This window comes from Chroicocephalus ridibundus, chromosome 3 (assembly GCF_963924245.1).
Source record: "Chroicocephalus ridibundus chromosome 3, bChrRid1.1, whole genome shotgun sequence".
Taxonomy (NCBI): domain Eukaryota; kingdom Metazoa; phylum Chordata; class Aves; order Charadriiformes; family Laridae; genus Chroicocephalus; species Chroicocephalus ridibundus.
In genome coordinates, this window is record NC_086286.1 from 52602778 (window position 1) to 52620223 (window position 17446).

Sequence of the window (17446 nt, forward strand, 5' to 3'; positions counted from 1 at the left end):
CTACATCAGTGGACGAGGGAAGAGCTATGGATGTCGTCTATCTGGACTTCTGCAAGGCCTTTGACAGGGTCCCCCACAACATCCTTCTCTCTAAATTGGAGAGATATGGATTTGATAGGTGGACCATTCGGTGGATGAGAAATTGGTTGGATGGTCACATCCAGAGGGTAGTGGTCAACAACTCAGTGTCTAGATGGAGATCGGTGACAAATGGTGTCCCTCTGGGGTTCCTATTGGGACCAGTACTGTTTAATGTCTTCATCAATGACATAGACAGTGGGATTGAGTGCACCCTCAGCAAGTTTGCAGATGACAGCAAGCTGAGTGGTGCGATTGACACACTTGAGGGACGGTATGCCATCCAGAACCACCTGGACAAGCTCAAGAAATGGCCCCATGTGAATGTCATGAAATTTAACAAGGCCAAGTGCAGAGCCCTGCACCTGGGTTGTGGCAACCCCTGGTATGGATACAGGCTGGGGGATGAAGGGATTGAGAGTAGCCCTGCTGAGAAGGATTTGGGGGTACTGGGGGTACTAGTAGGTGGACATGAGCTGACAATGCACTCACAGCCCAGAAAGCCAACTGCATCCTGGTCTGCATCAAAAGAAGTGTGGCCAGCAGGTTGACGGAGGTGATTCTGCCCCTCTGCTCCACTCTGGTGAGATACCCCCTGGAGTACTTTGTCCAGCTCTGGAGGCCTCAGTGCAGGAAAGACATGGACCTGTTGGAGTGGGTCCAGAGGAGAGCCACAAAAACTATCAGAGGGCTGAAGCATCTCTCCTGTGAGGACAGGCTGAAAGAGTTGGGGTTGTTCAGCCTGGAGAAGAGGAGGCTCCGGGGAGACCTTATTGCAGCCTTTCAGTACTTAAAGGGGGCTTACAGGGAAGACAGGGACAAGCGTTTTAGCAGGACACGTTGCAATAGGACAATGCCTTTAAACTGAAAGAGGGTAGATTCAGACTAGATATAAGGAATAATTTTTTTACAATGAGAGTGGTGAAATACTGGCCCAGATTGCCCAGAGAGGTGGGAGATGCATCATCCCTGGAAACATTCTAAGGTCAGGCAGGATGGGGCTTTGAGCCAGCATGATCTAGTTGAAGATGTCCCCGCTCATTGGAGAGGAGGTTGGACTAGATGACCTTTAAAGGTGCCTTTCAACCCAAACTATTCTATGATAAAACATTTTATATATTAGTGAAGATTGTATTTGATGTTAGGGTATGTGGGCTGCTGAATTCTGTGTTCTGCATTCATAGAATCACAGAATTGCCTAGGTTGGAAGGGACCTTTCATATCATCTAGTCTAACCATCAACATAACTCTGACAAAAAACATCACTAAACCATATCTCTAAGCACTATGTCTGCCCGTCTTTTAAATACCTCCAGGGATGGTGACTCAACCGCTTCCCTGGGCAGCCTGTTCCAATGCTTAATAACCCTTTCAGTGTGAAAATTTTTCCTAATATCCAGTCTAAACCTCCCCTGGTGCAACTTGGCAGCATTTCCTCTTCTCCTATCACCTGTTACTTGGGAGAAGAGACCGACCCCCACCTCTCTACAACTTCCTTTCAGGTAGTTGTAGAGGGTGATAAGGTCTCCCCTCAGCTTCCTTTTCTCCAGGCTAAACAACCCCAGCTCCCTCAGCCGTTCCTCATAAGACTTGTTCTCCAGACCCCTCACCAGCTTTGTTGCCCTTCTCTGGACCTGCTCTAGCACCTCAATGTCTTTTTTGTAGTGAGGGCCCCAAAACCCCAATTCAAAGCGGGGTTAATCTTTTTTAAGTAGAAGTGGATAACAGGTACTGTCCTCATCAGGTTCTTTTTTACTTTGTGCTCTGTTTCATGCTTCTTAGTAGTATAACAGTAAAAAATTAAACATGATAGGACATTCAAAGCCAACTTCAGTAGCATAGTTGTAGCTGCTGTATCTTACAACATTACAGCAAAATGTGAGATTTAGGACATACATAATTCTGTGAAAGTAACCATTCCTATATTTATGTAGAGACTGAAGAATTTACTAAAGCATTATCATCCATTTCCTTGGGCTCTAACAAAAAGCATTAATAAGTATTTTAATGTGGATTTTAATTAAAGCATTAATACCTCATTTAAATGACAATGATGTTTAGGAAATGAGGTTTTGTATAAACATGTAATCTCTGAAAAACTCTGTTTCTGCCTCAAGTACTCATCTTTGAGAATAGCTTGTGCTTAGCTCTTCCTCTCACTTGAGTGGCTGGATCAGTTGGTCTCTGTTGTGCTTTACGCCCTTTGCAGCACAACTCACGTAAGGTCTCTGAGTTTGGTGTCTTCCTACTGTGGAGCCTGCACTGAGGATCCTGATTCAGCAAGGATCCCATCACCCTCTTTTCTGCCCCTCCTTTTGGAACCTGTGAAGAAAACAGAAATGCCAAAACTATGCAGTGACTTGAAAGCCCTTTTAATAAGCAAGTCAAGCCAACCTGAGTACTGAAGGGAGAGAGAAGGAACAGTTCATGTGCTTTGGCCAGTCAAAGCTTACCCCAGAAATACAGTTTTCAAGTTGAAAATAAAAGGTTTAGTCTTACGCAGCAAGGATTAATTAAAATCTTAAGGGTCTTACGTCAGTCAGAACATTAAAGATTCAGCTCTTAAAGCTAGCAGTGTGTTTGGGATGCACAGTTGGACAGACAGGAACAATTTATTTCAGAAACAAAAGATATTTTCTAGTTCCTCTTGCTTATGCATCATTAGGAGATATATATATATACACACACACACATACATACATACATATATATACACACATATATATACATACATACATATATATGTGTGTATATATATGTGTGTATATATATACACATACATACATATATATACACACACACATATATATATATATATATATATATATACACATACTTATATATATACTGTCTTTCCTGCAGTGACTTCAATAGTTTGGTCATACCTGAGTGAACTCTAGGCTTTCTGTCTAGCCACAGCAACATAAAAATAAATCTGGAATAATTTATTCAGATAATCTAAACCTTTTACAAAAGGGATTTGTGTGAGTTTGCTCTAGTCAGAAATGGAAACTCACAAAGGAATGTTTTTAATTAGCTTGGCTTTATTCAAAGCCTAAATCCATTGAGCCTTTTAGGGTTTTTCCTCCTTGGTTGATGTGCATTTTAACTTAAAAGTTTTCAGGACCTTAAAGGACACATTTTATTCTATATACGGGGGTTCCAAAGAGAAGGTCCTTCAGAATATACTTCAGACAAACTTAGTTTGGTTGAAATCTTCCATGTTTTGCAATGGCAACAAACTTCTCATCGGGCCAGAAGGTCTACAGTGTGACTGTACCTAAGTTCCCATTTTAATTTTTAATAGCTATGGGGGGTAATCTGCTATTTTCCAGTGAAATACAATAGTCCCCCTTAAAAACAAACAAACAAGAAAAAAAAATCACAAGAAAAAATACATAGGAAGAAAACACTGCGCTATGCAAAACAGCAAACTTTTTGTTGCTGAGCAGGCATCACCGCTGAGAGCAGCTTTGCCTTCTCACCAGCTGCAGTTTCTTCCTGTTGGTTACATCATGGTTACTTCAACTCAGACTGTTGGGCTCTCAGGTCAGAAAATGTGTTTTATTGTTTTTTTTAAAGTACGGCATGGACTTCGTTACGCAGCAGTATGGCAGGAGTTCGTATTGATGGAGCTGAGGGCAAGATTCTGAATAAGGACCAATGTTTAGACTGTTAAAAAGAGACTTATTATCAAATGCTTTGGTCACAGTACAATACATGGTATTTCACTAAAAGGCATTTAAAAACTCTGCCCAAAGAAAGGGATCATAGTGCACTACCATAACTATTATGAGAGTCTGAGATAAATGCGTGATGTTATAATGGATCTGAATTTAACCTGTTGTCCTTGCTAATATATAAGTAGCACTTTCTAAAAATTTTCTGATGTCATGACAATTCAGCTGTGACATGGTACCTGTCATAGGCCCCTAAGCCTGTATGAATCAGATACCATTAAAAAGGTGCTTATTTGATGTTCTCTAAATAGATTCGTATGATAATGGTAAAAACATATTGCTGAACCATATATATGAAAAGAAATTGCAAGCCAGTTATTGATAACAGTGCACGCCTTTCAGAAACTTTCCAAAGGTGCAAAGCCCCTAGCATCGGCTAGGGTAAATTGAGCTGTGGAATACATACTCTGAAGGACATCAGAATAGTCCAGAATCTGACCATATTTTGACCATGCTGCACAACTTTAATTTTTTTTTTTAAAAAAAAGAACGCATCACAACAATAATGTTTATAGAAATGGCTTTGCCATCTGCAGCTACTTCTGCCGTTACCGACATCAAAAAGCCAGACAGATCCTGACCAAGTCAATTGAATAATAAAAAGTCATGTAGAAAATCCTATCTGAAGCAGCCATATTAGCCACAAAAGAGAGGCAGGTAAGCAACTTGTAATTGCCAGAGGCTTCACTGTGAGAGCTTCATTTAAAAGTATTCGGATATTAAGAGGAGATGCAGAAGTAGGAAGTACTAACATAACTAGTAATTAAGTAAGTAGTCAACAGCTTTGAGCTAGCTGGCTGTTAACTTGCAGTAGTGCTGTAGTTTGGCAACATTTGACTTTTTTATTTTATTGTTGTTTTTCATAGATTGGGTTCTACAATGCTGTAGCCATCCCATGTTACACGACACTTGCACAGATCTTTCCTCCAACTGGGCCACTACTCCGAGCGTGCAGGTGAGTAAAAGCAGAAGTTTTTGCACAGCGTGTAGCTTGGTTAAAGAAAAAGCAAACATGCTTTGCAAGTTTGTCTGGAAATACAGACTTTTAATTTTAGAATTTGCATGCAGATAAACAGGGATATGCATCTCGCATTAATCTATGCAGAAACCCAGGGGCAATAACTACTGGCTTGGACTATCTAATGCAGATCTACAGACACAGCTGATTAAAATGTGTTTGATGCCTAAAGCATTTGGAGAGAAGCAGGTTCAGTGCTTATGTATCCCCATCTAGGCTGGTTCAGTGCAATTTCCCTCTGTGTCCTTTTTAATTCAACGTGGTTCTCACAACTAAGATTGGCTAGAATTCTGTTTCATTAAAAAATGTGGTTTTGGCATGTTTTATTTCATGTCAGAACATTTTTTTATTAAAAAGCAGGAAAAGAAAGATCCCTGAAATATTCAGTAATTGGGAACGTAAGAGTAGTGACACTGGGATGTGGGAGAGGAAAATGTAACTTTGTCCTATCAATCAGTTGGGAGGTAGCTTGGGATACTCTGAAGGGAGAGGCAAGGGTCCTTAACCAATTGTCTGCTTCTACCCTGGAATGATGGTGGATGTCTTTGTAGGTAGTTCTGTCCAATAATTCTATCCTGGACCTTGCCAAGCTTTCCTGACAGAACTTCTGTTGAAATGAGTATGCTTCATGAAAATGTTCTCATTTCAGGTTAATCAGTATTCTCTAAAGAAATACAGTTGGTTCATAAAATGCCAGCGATCTTTATTCAGGGAAAAGAGGCCTATTTTTCTATGGTCTGACTAGCATCTCTCTCATAATATTTTTTTTTCGTTTTTTTCCTCTTGTAGTCCTTAAATTCTAGCTTGCATTGAACTTTTTCTTTGTCCTGTAAGGCAGATCTACCTATTCTGTCATTTTCCTGATCCTGTGGACTAAATGATCTGTGTGAAGTAACAGCAGGGCGCCCAGTATGTACAAAACACAGTGAAATTTCACACAGTGGTTAGCAAAAATAATTTCATTCACAGCCAAACACTATTTCATATAGGTATGAGAAGAACATGTAGGTCTGTACCAGTGGGACAGACATCATATGAAAAACAGTGAGTATCTAGGAGCCATCATTTATAGTTCGCTGCCTCTAAGGTCCGGCTGCTGGGCACGGCTCTGCAACCTTTAGATGGATATGGAGGAAATATTAAGTAGGATTAGAGACTGTACCTCTGTAGTTATTACATTAATGGGGCTACTGCTGGAATCTTGTTTAGCATCTGTGCTTTAAGAAGAGTAGATAAATACACTAGCAAATAAGAGAAGATTAAGAAAGACCTTAAAGAATGTTTTGAGATCTTTAGTAGTGAGAGACTAAAAAAATCTGACATAATATATTAAGTTTAGCCAAAAGAATGACTTTATCAAAATCTGTAACTGACTCCATAATATGTTTTCTGATTAGACGAAGCTCAGTAATTTAGCAGGTAAAGACTACTTGAAGCCCAAAGATTCAAACAAGTAATATGGTGAATGTCTTTTTTAGCATTTGGAATAATGTCATTTGAAGATTTTGAGCCATGGCTAGGTATACTTTTTAAAAGAGAGAGGTAAAAGCGGTACAGGTCTGAGGCACAGTTACTGTGAGCAAATTGCCAAGGCCTGTCTTCTCCAGGCACTCAGGCTAGGTGATCCTTATGGTGTCTTTCGTTTTTAGAAGCTATGAAAGTAACAATGTCTGGTAAATAATAGGCAGTAATTTGTTATCCTAAATTGAGTAATATGGAAGTATTCCTAAGTGCATATTTTAGTGGTTCCATCAATTACAATATGGCATTAAGCTCTTCTCTAGTTTCAAAATGCCATGGAGTGTGTTACTATCATAATGGTATCAAAGTTCAACTCCTGTTTTGGAATTTGGAGTTACAGTACAGGGTAGGATTATGTACTCCTTGAGCTGTGTTGACCTAATAGGTACGTGTGATAGTTTCATTATAGATAATGGAATAATGTGTACTCTGACAAATAAAGAAGAGTTGCTTTCGGTGTGAAATCAGAGAACATGAAGTAAACTACAGAACTGCTTGTAATCCTTTCAGTCTTTACAAGGTCATGAGTTATCCAACTGCTTTTCTGAGAGGTAGTCTGAGATCTTGGAAGTTTTCTAACTGCTCTCTCTTTGTAATCCTTGCTCGAAGGCATCTAGTTTCAGCTGTATTGATGGCTGAAAGCAAAATGGTCGGTTATTCGATCCATGTAACTGGAACACAGATTGTGCTTTGTGTAACCATGTTTTCAGTCAGAAAGATTTTTATACTGTTTACATGGACTAAACAGCATCAACTATAATACCCACCAGTAGAAATGCAGTAATGCTTGTCATGAGTGTTTACACTTGCTTCTACTCGAACAGATGCAGAACTGAGGCATAGATGTGTGGATGGGGTTTAAGATTTCCATAAAACTAAAAAGCTTCCTGATAATCCACACCCTGGCATAAAGGCTTTTGAGGAGACGTTTAATAACTTTAGCTTAGCCTTGAAATTACCCTCTGCTGTCTGGTTGAGGAGGAAGTGTTGAGAACTGAGATTTGGAGATGCAGAGTAAGAGATGAAGAACACAGATCTATCTTCAATTCCCCAATTACTAAAATGTATGTTATTACAGTGTTTAGGTTACTCCAGAGTGTTTCAAATAGCTGATTTTGCACTACATTTTTTTGTTCTTTATTTTTGATGGGTAACTGTTATTCAGTGTGATGAGAGGAATACAGCCTCATTCCTATTTGGTATTGCCTCAGCTGCTGACGGAACCAATTTTGATATCACCCTTTCACCAGCAGTGCTCGTTCTTGGAAGGCGGTGTTTAAGCTGCTGAGTCCTTGAGTTGTTTGGAACTCAGACACCAGCTGCAAATAATAACAGCAGAAGCACCTAAGGCAGCATGTCAGCATCAAGTTTTTGTCTTTTGAGCGCCTCTGGGCATTTATTCCAGACACTTAGGAATCAGGGAGGAGCCAGAGTTTGATTGGGAGCACAAAGGCAAATGAAGCGTATTATACACATCGTAAAAAAAAAAAAAAAAAAAAAAAGTGTCAGTCACTGATTTCCCTGAGGTAAGGCAGCAGCTAAGAATCTAGAAGGTTTTATTCTCCTGTAATTTATTCCACATTTTTAAATGCTCTCTTGTCATTCTGTGTAGATCAAAACTATCAGCCACTTGTGTTACAGTGTTCAGAATAAGTTCTATGTACTCAGTTGGCCTACCAAAGTGGCAAATCTATGGTAGTACATTTATTTTGAGTTTGAGGTGAAGAGATTTAATTTTTCCTTTATTTCAGACCAAATAATTTTAAGCATTTTTCCATGTGCTTTCAAGTCTCTCAATTCTCACTGAAATTGATATAATTTAAAAATATTTTGGCTGCAATTCTCCTCATTACTCTTTCTCAGTTTCAGGAAAGGGACCTATAAATAGTGATGATTCAGTTTTTCTGATCCTTAGTACCTGATTGTATTAGCTGCTATTCAGTGCCATATTAACGTTTTCTTCATGACTTCCAGTTGGCCTGGAGCCCTGGCAGAGCAGGTTTCCATCTGCGTGCAGAAACTGGTGTAGGTGTTCCCCTAGAGGGCACCAGCTTTCTTCGGTAAACTCCATCAGATCCTGCTTTCCCCCATCCACGGAAAATGCAACGTTTTTCTCTTCTTACCTGTTCCCTGTGCTTTCAGCTCATTATTTGCTGTTTTATCAACTATTTTGGCAGAGCTGTGACATAAAAATCAGAAGAGCTCTGACACACAAATTGTGATGTAATATGATAATATGACACAGCATGTGAGACCTCAGTACTTTTACCATCGCGTTTGTTTCCTGAAGACTTCTGAGAACTGTTGTTTTAGTAACTAGGTATCTGATAGGATGAAATTGAAACAGTTGAGCTTGCTCTGTTTCAATTTGTATTTGAATGCTGGATTTGGCCGTGGTACTCTTATGGGTGTCATCAACATAGACTTCCCGAGTCACTGGAGCGGGACTAGTGTACAGCAAGTAAGATCATGGGTCCGTACTCCCGTCAGGTCATTAGAACATTACCGGCTGTGAGGCAGTAACAGTTCCTGTCTTGAGGAAGGGGTACTCTTTAAATGTAGGAGATTGATAGTATGATCACCGCATTAGTAACTGAAAGTTGATACTGTGATCTTGGTGTGCAACATTTTATACGCTGTCAGGCAGCCCCTGTACAGGAGTTTCAGAGGCTTAATGTGTTTCGGGGGTTTCCAATGAAAGAAGTTTCCTGGCGAAAGTCCTGATCTCTGGGGTGGTTTTGAAAAGGGCCAAAGTATGCTGTGGTGAAATCCCTGAAGTCTGAAGTGAGGAAGGCCTCTTGTCTCCCGAGTTGCTGTTTTGGAGTCTCTGCAGATATGTCTCTCTTGGGTCACAGCCGGGTTTTCTCTGCAGCCATGAGGGCTAGAAATTTGTAATGGAAGCAGGAGCCTTTAAGTCCAGGGCTTGTTGTGGGGAAGGTATGCCATAAGCTTATATATAGTCAACATGTATGTGAACCACACAGAATCACAAAATGGCCTAACTGAAGGTGAAGGATGAAATAAAGGCGATAAAAGCTTGATGATATACAGGTACTTATACACAGCATAAAGCTCCATCTCAAGTATAGTCCAGTAGACAGCGTTGTTAGGAAGGAAACCAGTAAACTTACGAAAAATGCTTTACCTCTTTGACTTTTTTGCATCTCCAGGGACAATCTCAACCAATGGGAGAAAGTAACAAGAGGTGAGGAAGCCTCTATATGGATTCCCTCCCAGTCCCATGCTCCTGGGACTTCAGATTCACTTCCTGTGAAGATTGATGACTGAACAGCAGCAACAGATTGCTTTAACTCGAAAAGCATCCCTTCTTGATTTGGGGGTTGGTTTTTTTTTGTTTAGTTTCATTTTTATTTGGAGAAAAAAAAAAGGAAAAGCTACAAAACACGAACTAAGAAGCAGATCTGCCTATGAAGGTAACACCCATGGAGTTACCTCAGCTCAATGACTCTGGCAGCCAATCTCCTGACCTACACCAGTGACACAACGTGAACGGAGGGAAAACGACAACGCAGATGTTTTGGAATCAGCTATCAAAAGAGAACTTACGACTTGTGAATATAAAAGACTGGTCTTATCTCATGGGCTACATTGCTGAGGCCTTAATTTAAAACTGATGGGGGGGCGGGGGAAATCTTAGCGGGTACTTCTAAATTGTATCTTTCTAGTAAGGGTTTCAATGGTACTTTTATTATACCGTACTGTGGCTGGCTTTAACACCGGTGTCACTTGGGAGTTCTTGGCTATAAATAGAACAATATACCCATTGCTATTGTGAATGTTTATGTGTGATCTACTTGTAATCAGTTTGAACTCCAGCAGAATCCTTGGAGACTCGTAATTCATGCTTAGGTTACAGTGAATTCTCTTGCTGCAAACTAAAGGAAAACCAACATTCAGGTTAAAGTACTTCATTGAGCTTCATGATGCAAATTGTCTGTCACTCGCAAGGCAAACATTGAAAGAACTAGTGATGGTGCTTTGTTCTTCGGAATGGTTTATAAACCCAGATGACTCCTCCCTTAAAACACTGGAAGTATACTGGATATTTATCTCCAATATGACAGAGAGTTTCAGGTTGGAGATTTTGTATCCGTAGTGACAGAAGTATCAGATTAAAATTTAAATGTGACAGCAAAGATTTCCTTGCCTAGCTCACAATTAAGTAAAGTCATCATTTTTATTTCTACCTGCTGAGTTGTATTTTAAAAGGTATTAGAAACATACCTGAAGTATGCTATCTGCTGGGAACAAAAGCCTCGTCAGAAAAGTCAGGTCTGATAAGAGGGATTGTAGTACCATCATAATAAATCAAAAATGGTTTTGTATTCACTAGCTTTTGTGTTGCACAGTAACACTGCATGTCTTCTACTGCTCTTTTTCACCATCCCAAGATAAGTGAAGTTAGTAAAATTCTCCATCTGTCTGTTTGCTTTCTTCCCCTAGTTCAGCAAAATTTCCAGGCTTAGAACTGCCTTTCTCAGTGAAAGAATAGCTGACTGAAGAAAAGTACTCTAACATATTATGTTTACAGTTCTGTGCTGACATAGGCTTCAGCCTTACAAACTTATGCACAGACTTTAAGACCTTACATTCAATGCCACTCTTAAATTCAGTGCAATTGTACAGAGTATGTTTCAACAACAGTTAATTTGCCTTCATCTTTCTCTTAAGAACAATGAGGAAAAAAATTATCTTCATATTAATCCACACAGTAGGTGAAAACACAGTCTTTGCATACCTTTCACATACAGCCTATACTACATTATATGCTTTTTCACAAATAATAGTGGTTCCATGATAACATGGCCATTTGTGTAACTGCAACAAATAATAGTAGTGACTTAAAGACAGAACACAGGTTCTCTTTTTCCATCTCACGTCTGTTGAGCTGTATTGCTCTAATAAGCATGCCATCTTATGGGTTTCATGTAAATGACTTGGACTCTTGAGTTTTGCCTTTTGTTATGGTCGAGCACATTCCAGTATCTGAACGTGTGTACAGTATGTGATACATAATCACATAATGTATAAATGCACCTAAGCCTTTGCAGTACATAAATATCCCAGAAGTTGAGAATTCAATATGAAGTTATCTTATTTGTATGATACAGGTTCCTAGCAGCAGCCCCATCATTTTTTTCAGTTTGCTTTACCAATTCTAAGTGCAGAAATTCATGTTAACCGCAGCAAACTATTTTGGAATAAAAAAAAAAAAAAAGGCAGGAAACAATTGCACCAAAGCAGTATCTCATGCTGTGTCCTCTGCTTTGCTCCTTAGCAGTTCTAACTAAATCATTCCGATGCAACCTTTCATCTGCTAAGTACTTAAGATATGTCCACTGTTCCTAATTTACATGGAAATTATCCAAATCTATGGTGACTACAAAAATGCTCTCTGAAATTCGGATACCCCAACAACTGGATGGAGTGTTTTTCCTTCGTGGGTTAAGTATATTTGCTGTTATTCTCCCCCTTTGAATGCTGATCTTACTGCTAGAACTGATCTCGCCCCAGATCAATAAGAATGTACAAAAAACCTCACAGATCTCTCCTTTCCTAGAAGTGTTAGACTTCATACTCCCTGAACTGCATTATTTTTGTTAGTAATTCCAATTGTGTTTCCCTTCTAAACCCAGTAAAGGTAAAAGGACTGTTTGAAGCCATACCTGAGCATTTCTAATGTATTATGAAATTGTGCCTGAAAGGTATGTGCTAAGGGAGAGAAATAGTTGACATGGCATGATACTCATCCGAGATGTTGCATATTTTATTATAGCACTGACAGACACTCCATTGTTATAATTAATCTATGAATTTGGTACGGTAGTGCAACATTCTACTGAATGGTTCAACTCATGGCAGTGTTTTTTCTTTTGTAAGTGACCATTAGAGAAATATAATAGTTTGGGGTTTTTTTGGTAGTTGGAGTATATGATAGAAGATATTTGTCTTTTGGATACGGAGGGGACATGCAGCATGGAATTCATCTTTTTATGTGGCACAGACTTCTTTCATGTGTTTAAACTTAGAACAGTGTGATCGGTTTGGTGTGATTGCATTTAGTGTAAAATTGTAGGGATAGGAAATAGCACTATTCGTGTTATAGCATAGAGATTGTTAGATGCTCAAAACAATTATGACCCTCTTGAAATAATGCATTTGCCTCAAACACTGTGATACAGGAACAGTTCTGTGAAGTGGAACAATTAATTTGTTCACTCTAAACACAGGAAAGGCTTTCTGCACACTACTACAATGAAGTTCATGTTCAAACTTTAGGTTATATATCCCAATCTAGCAAAGGCACATCACAACTCTTGTTTTGCTTTCTGACCAAAAACTGTGCTCGATTGTAATACGGGTGTATACTCTGTCAAAAAACCTAAAATAACGGACTGCTTTCTAGGGTAGATCAAACTGATTTGTAGATTCATATATATTCAAGATTCAGGTTGGGCTGTTATGTGAAGAAGAAAGAACTTCAAGGTAACAACATTCAACTTTACTACATTTAGTGAGCTGAGAAATTTGTTTTATATATATATATATTTACACACACATATATATATATATGATACATATAAACTATCTTTGTAAAAAAAAACAAAAAAATATGCAAGTGCAATAATTTAAAGAGGTCTTAACTTTGCATTTATAAATTATAAATACTGTACATGGTGTGTAATTTTTTTCATGTATTCATTTGCAGTCTTTGTATTTAAAAAATGAACCTAAACCTTTACTATTACGTTTGTACAATAGAACAGTAAGCATTTATTATGATATAGTTAAGTTGTAAATAAATTCACAAACCAAACAGCCAGAACATATGCATATATGGGTGTCCTATTGTGAAACCTGTTTTTGCTTTTAATGCTGGCTTTAGCACAGCAACACTACTTCTGTGGATATGTAATTATACATATAAATATATGTATGATACATAAAATATATTTAGAAATGTTCATAATTTTAATGGATATATCTATACATATACTTTGGTGTGAATATTACTGAATACAGAGTTTTTTAATATTATTTTTCACGTTTATTTTTGCTATCATTGGGAGTGGAAGTGAGGGATGGGAAGTGTGTGTGCGTGTGTGTGTGTGCGTGCGTGTATTGGTACCACAAGTAATCCACAGCAGAAATGGAATCAAAGCATAATGCAGTCCTTTAAAAAGGTAGTGCCTGGTTTTCCCTATAATTGCAGTCCACTGCGTATGGTGTGTTCTCCCAACGTAAGTTCATTCTTTTAAAAAAAAAAAAATCATATTATATTATATCAAATATTGCAAGTTCATATTGTCACAAACTGCAAAGGGATCCGCTTCCCTGTTTGCCTTCCTGTTGCCAGAGAGCTTACCTTGCTGTTGACAGATCCTTGCTTTGCCACTGTCAAACTGCAGTGCAGCTAACGAAGAATCATTTGTTACCTTTGGGGAATTACGGAGATACTCAGATGCTGAATTGTAACAAAATAATCCTGTGCCCAAAGTTTTAAGGTTTGCCAGTCCAAAGTAATATAGGGCTTCAACGGCTGCCAATACCCTGAAAATATAAGGTAGGTTCAGGGAACTGTAAAGCAAAGTTCTGAACAACACCTTAGCAGATATTTATAAAACAGGTAAACAAAAATGGGGGTGGGGGGGTGGAATCCTGTGTATTTATCTACCTAATACATTGATTTGCTTCAAATATCTCTTGCACTGTTCATGCTCAGTAAACGGTATTTTACCATTTATAGACCTCAGCGCAGCCTCGTGTCTTGATGGCTGCATGACCCTTCCATTCTCAAAGATGTTGAGCCTGGGACAGAGAGTTCAACCTGAGCTTTCTCTCCAGTTCTCAGCATGGCCTCCAGACGTTCCTGGTCTCCCTCCACTGAAGGAACTCAGCATTGCTGGGACAACTTGGACAGAAACAGGTTTCCAGGGCAACTGTTTCAGTTTAACTACCGCATACAGTTGTCAAAAACAAGTTTTACAAAATATACCTGGGTTTGTGCTGTTGTGACCAGCCCTTCCAGAAAGCTCTGTTTGCTGTAAGGAATGTGCTGTTAGGGCTAAGTTTTGTGATGAAACAGAAACTGCACTGACATTTAATGCATTTTTTAGGGTTTATTCATTTAAGTTAAAACTTTCCAAATTATTTTGAGGGACAGGCAATACATGAGGAATGTTTCTTTGAATACTATTAATTTGGTCCTTTCCAGCTTTTTCTACCCTGTGTTGGCAAGGAACTGCAGTCTGAAGTCAATTAATGACTTTATGGTTAAGCTTTTCAAATTGATGGCAGTCAATCACGTACCTTTTCATATTTTTCTGCTTGTCATGCGGACTTAGTTCTTGTAGCACAGCACGATGCTTTGTGCTGATGGTCGCTGCCCCGTCGGTATGCTTTTCTTAACATTTTTGCCCTTTGCTATAAGAAAACATCATCAGAGCTTTACAAAAAACAATCCCTGAATATATTCCCTGGTAGATATTGGACAAAATAAATGTAAAAGCACCTTAACTGAAGCTCATTGAAGTCTGGGGAGGAATGGAGTCTTTCTGTTGTTTTTGAGGAACTTTGAATTAGGCTTATTTGAAAGTATCCAAGTGCTTTGTAAGATCCTGTGCTCATCTGAGTCAATTTTAAGGGACAGAGGCTTCAATGGATTTCACCTGCTCAACAAGTGTTGGAGATTACTTTGTTGTACTTACTTTGAAGATAAATACTGAGGAGAAATTCCCCTTCCCCATTCTGTAGTCCCTCTTCCTCAGATTAGGGAGAAAAGATGTTTTCAATGTATTTCAGTAGTGCTCTAGGAAGAGCTGCCTGTACTGCGGATGTTGCCTACAAAGATGATCTTTGGGTCAAGAACGAGTTACAGAAAAATGCTTCAGAAGGTAGCTGGTGTGTGCAGAAGAGCTGTTGTTTAAAAGTCTTCTAAAAGAAAGAAGAAACCTGAGACTCAAGAACTTTGAGAAGAATTAGTTATACCAGGTAAAGTTTTCCTTTCATGTTTTTTTTGTTTGTAACATTGCTGGAAGGGCTAAATGATTTTCACCACATCGCCTGTTAACATGCAGCTGGCATTAATTATTTTTCTTTTTTACAGGAATGTAAACCCCGTGAATATAGGTGAGAATATGGTATTTGTGGAGCTACTTCTGTTCCTTGAGCCGTATTTATGCTGCTTACGGAAGCAAAATAAGTTGTTAATAAACACTATTTAATAAGCATATGGAAATAAGAAAATGGGGCTTAAAAAAAAAAAAGCCAAAAAAAGAACCTTTTGGAAGCACGTCAGAGAGTCAATATCTGTCAGAAGCCTTCGAAAATTTTACCATCAATGTTAATAGCAGCGGTGAATGTGGTGCAGTGGTGAATATCGGTAGTTTGAAATTAGTGCGGATGGACAAGTTGATCATTAAGAAGAGAAGCGGTATGATAACTAACATTAGTTTCCAACTAGTGAAGTCCCAAGTTTTTTTCTGCTGCTGACTTGTGGAGAAAAAATAAGTATTCGATACTGGGCAAAAAAATCCCACCTTGCAGAAAAAAAAGTAGTTTCTAATGTGTCTAGCCTGGGAAAAAGGCCAGTGACATGTGCCTTTCCTCTTACCATGAAAATGCACTGAATCTTGCAGAGAAGAATATTTATGGTACATCTGGAAAGACAACGGACATCTGTTAAGATGCTTCTTATGGACATGAGGAAACTAAGTTGTTCCGTGACAGATTTCCATTATGACCTTGTGCAAGTTACCCAACACTGGATGGTTTTGGTTTTTGTTAACTTATTTAAGCCTCTAAACACTTTTTTATGCTATGTATGTTTGTAAAGAACCTTGGTTACATGCAGTCCAGAATTCAAAATATATGTAGATGCAAGCAGGTGGTAACCTTATAATATGTACAATGATGTTCGCTTTCCTCTCAGGTAAGGACAAATATCACAGAGCTCCGATGCTGATGAGTACCATAGATGAGCACCTCCTTTTCCATCCTCTCCAGATGTGAGGCGCTTAAGAAATTACAGTGCAAGATTTCAAGCTGGCGTATGTAGTTTCGTATTTAACAACTTTTGAGCTGTCACAATGCTATATGATCTTAAAAATTATCAATTTTCCCCCTTTATTTAAACACAGGATCCGATTTTATTTTAAGTCTGTACTGAGTTCTCTGTGAGGGCCAATGGCAAATGGTTTGGGGTACCACATCTGTGTAGTTCCTGTTCCACAGCCATTTTGCGGGGTCCCGTCCCAGGGCTGCTGGGAGTGGTGTGGTTAATTCTCCTGGTCCTCTAAACTCTCTGCATCAGCTCCAGCTGTCAGACAACATTCCATTTTGGACTCAGTACCTGCCCAGGGAACTGGGTCTATCTTCTGTGCAGTTCTCCCTGGTTTTCATGGTTAGTTACCAAATATAGTAAGACAGGCTCTAGCCTCACGCAGACCTTCGCGTGCAATATATTGACTTCCTTCCTTTCAAAGTTTCTTAATTCACCACAGCACTAGTAAATGTTCTAGGTACTCTAGAATCACAAGCATGGTAGAACTAGTTTCCAAGGAATAAATACCGGGTTTTCGTGTTGTTTGCTGTTGGAATGGGTGTAAAATAACACAAAAAACCTGAGAATATATTCCTTTTGGAAGCTGGTTTTTCATAACGCTTTCCTGAATATCACAGAAAAATATTCCCTGAAATCCCTCCTTCTGTCCCCAGCAGAGCAGTGCCATCAGAGCTAGCTATCTTTTACTGGTGATAGACCGGCAGCAGTAGTGAACAAAGTGCCTGGTCCACCAAGTGAACGTAAAGAACTTCCACATGGTCTGCGAGTCAGAGCTAATCCAGCCAGGATGTCTGCTGATACAGTTTTGCTTCCTGAATGTACAAGGACAACAGTCTTCATCGAGTCTGTTCTAAACATTTGCAAAGCCAACAGATCAGAGGGAGCCGACCTAGTGTTTAGAGGTAGTTGCCGTTTCCAGCTGGTGAGGCATCAGTTGAAGGCTTTTTCTGTCCTTTGCCACAAATTGTGTGAACCCCAAGAGCACCAGTCTCAGAAAAGCAAGAT

General features: G+C 39.1%; 1 protein-coding gene across 4 annotated transcripts in view; it reads left to right on the forward strand.

Annotated features, from left to right (window-relative positions):
- The window catches only part of PDE10A (phosphodiesterase 10A), a 393767-nt gene extending 380351 nt beyond the window's left edge, over positions 1–13416 (forward strand). For all 4 annotated transcript variants that reach the window (XM_063329175.1, XM_063329176.1, XM_063329177.1 and 1 more), the window contains exons 21-22: positions 4685–4773; positions 9528–13416. In XM_063329175.1, coding sequence (XP_063185245.1) covers positions 4685–4773; positions 9528–9645 — 207 coding nt within the window. In that variant the 3' untranslated portion in view covers positions 9646–13416. The remainder of the gene's footprint in view (positions 1–4684; positions 4774–9527) is intronic.
- The last annotated feature ends 4030 nt before the right edge of the window (positions 13417–17446 follow it).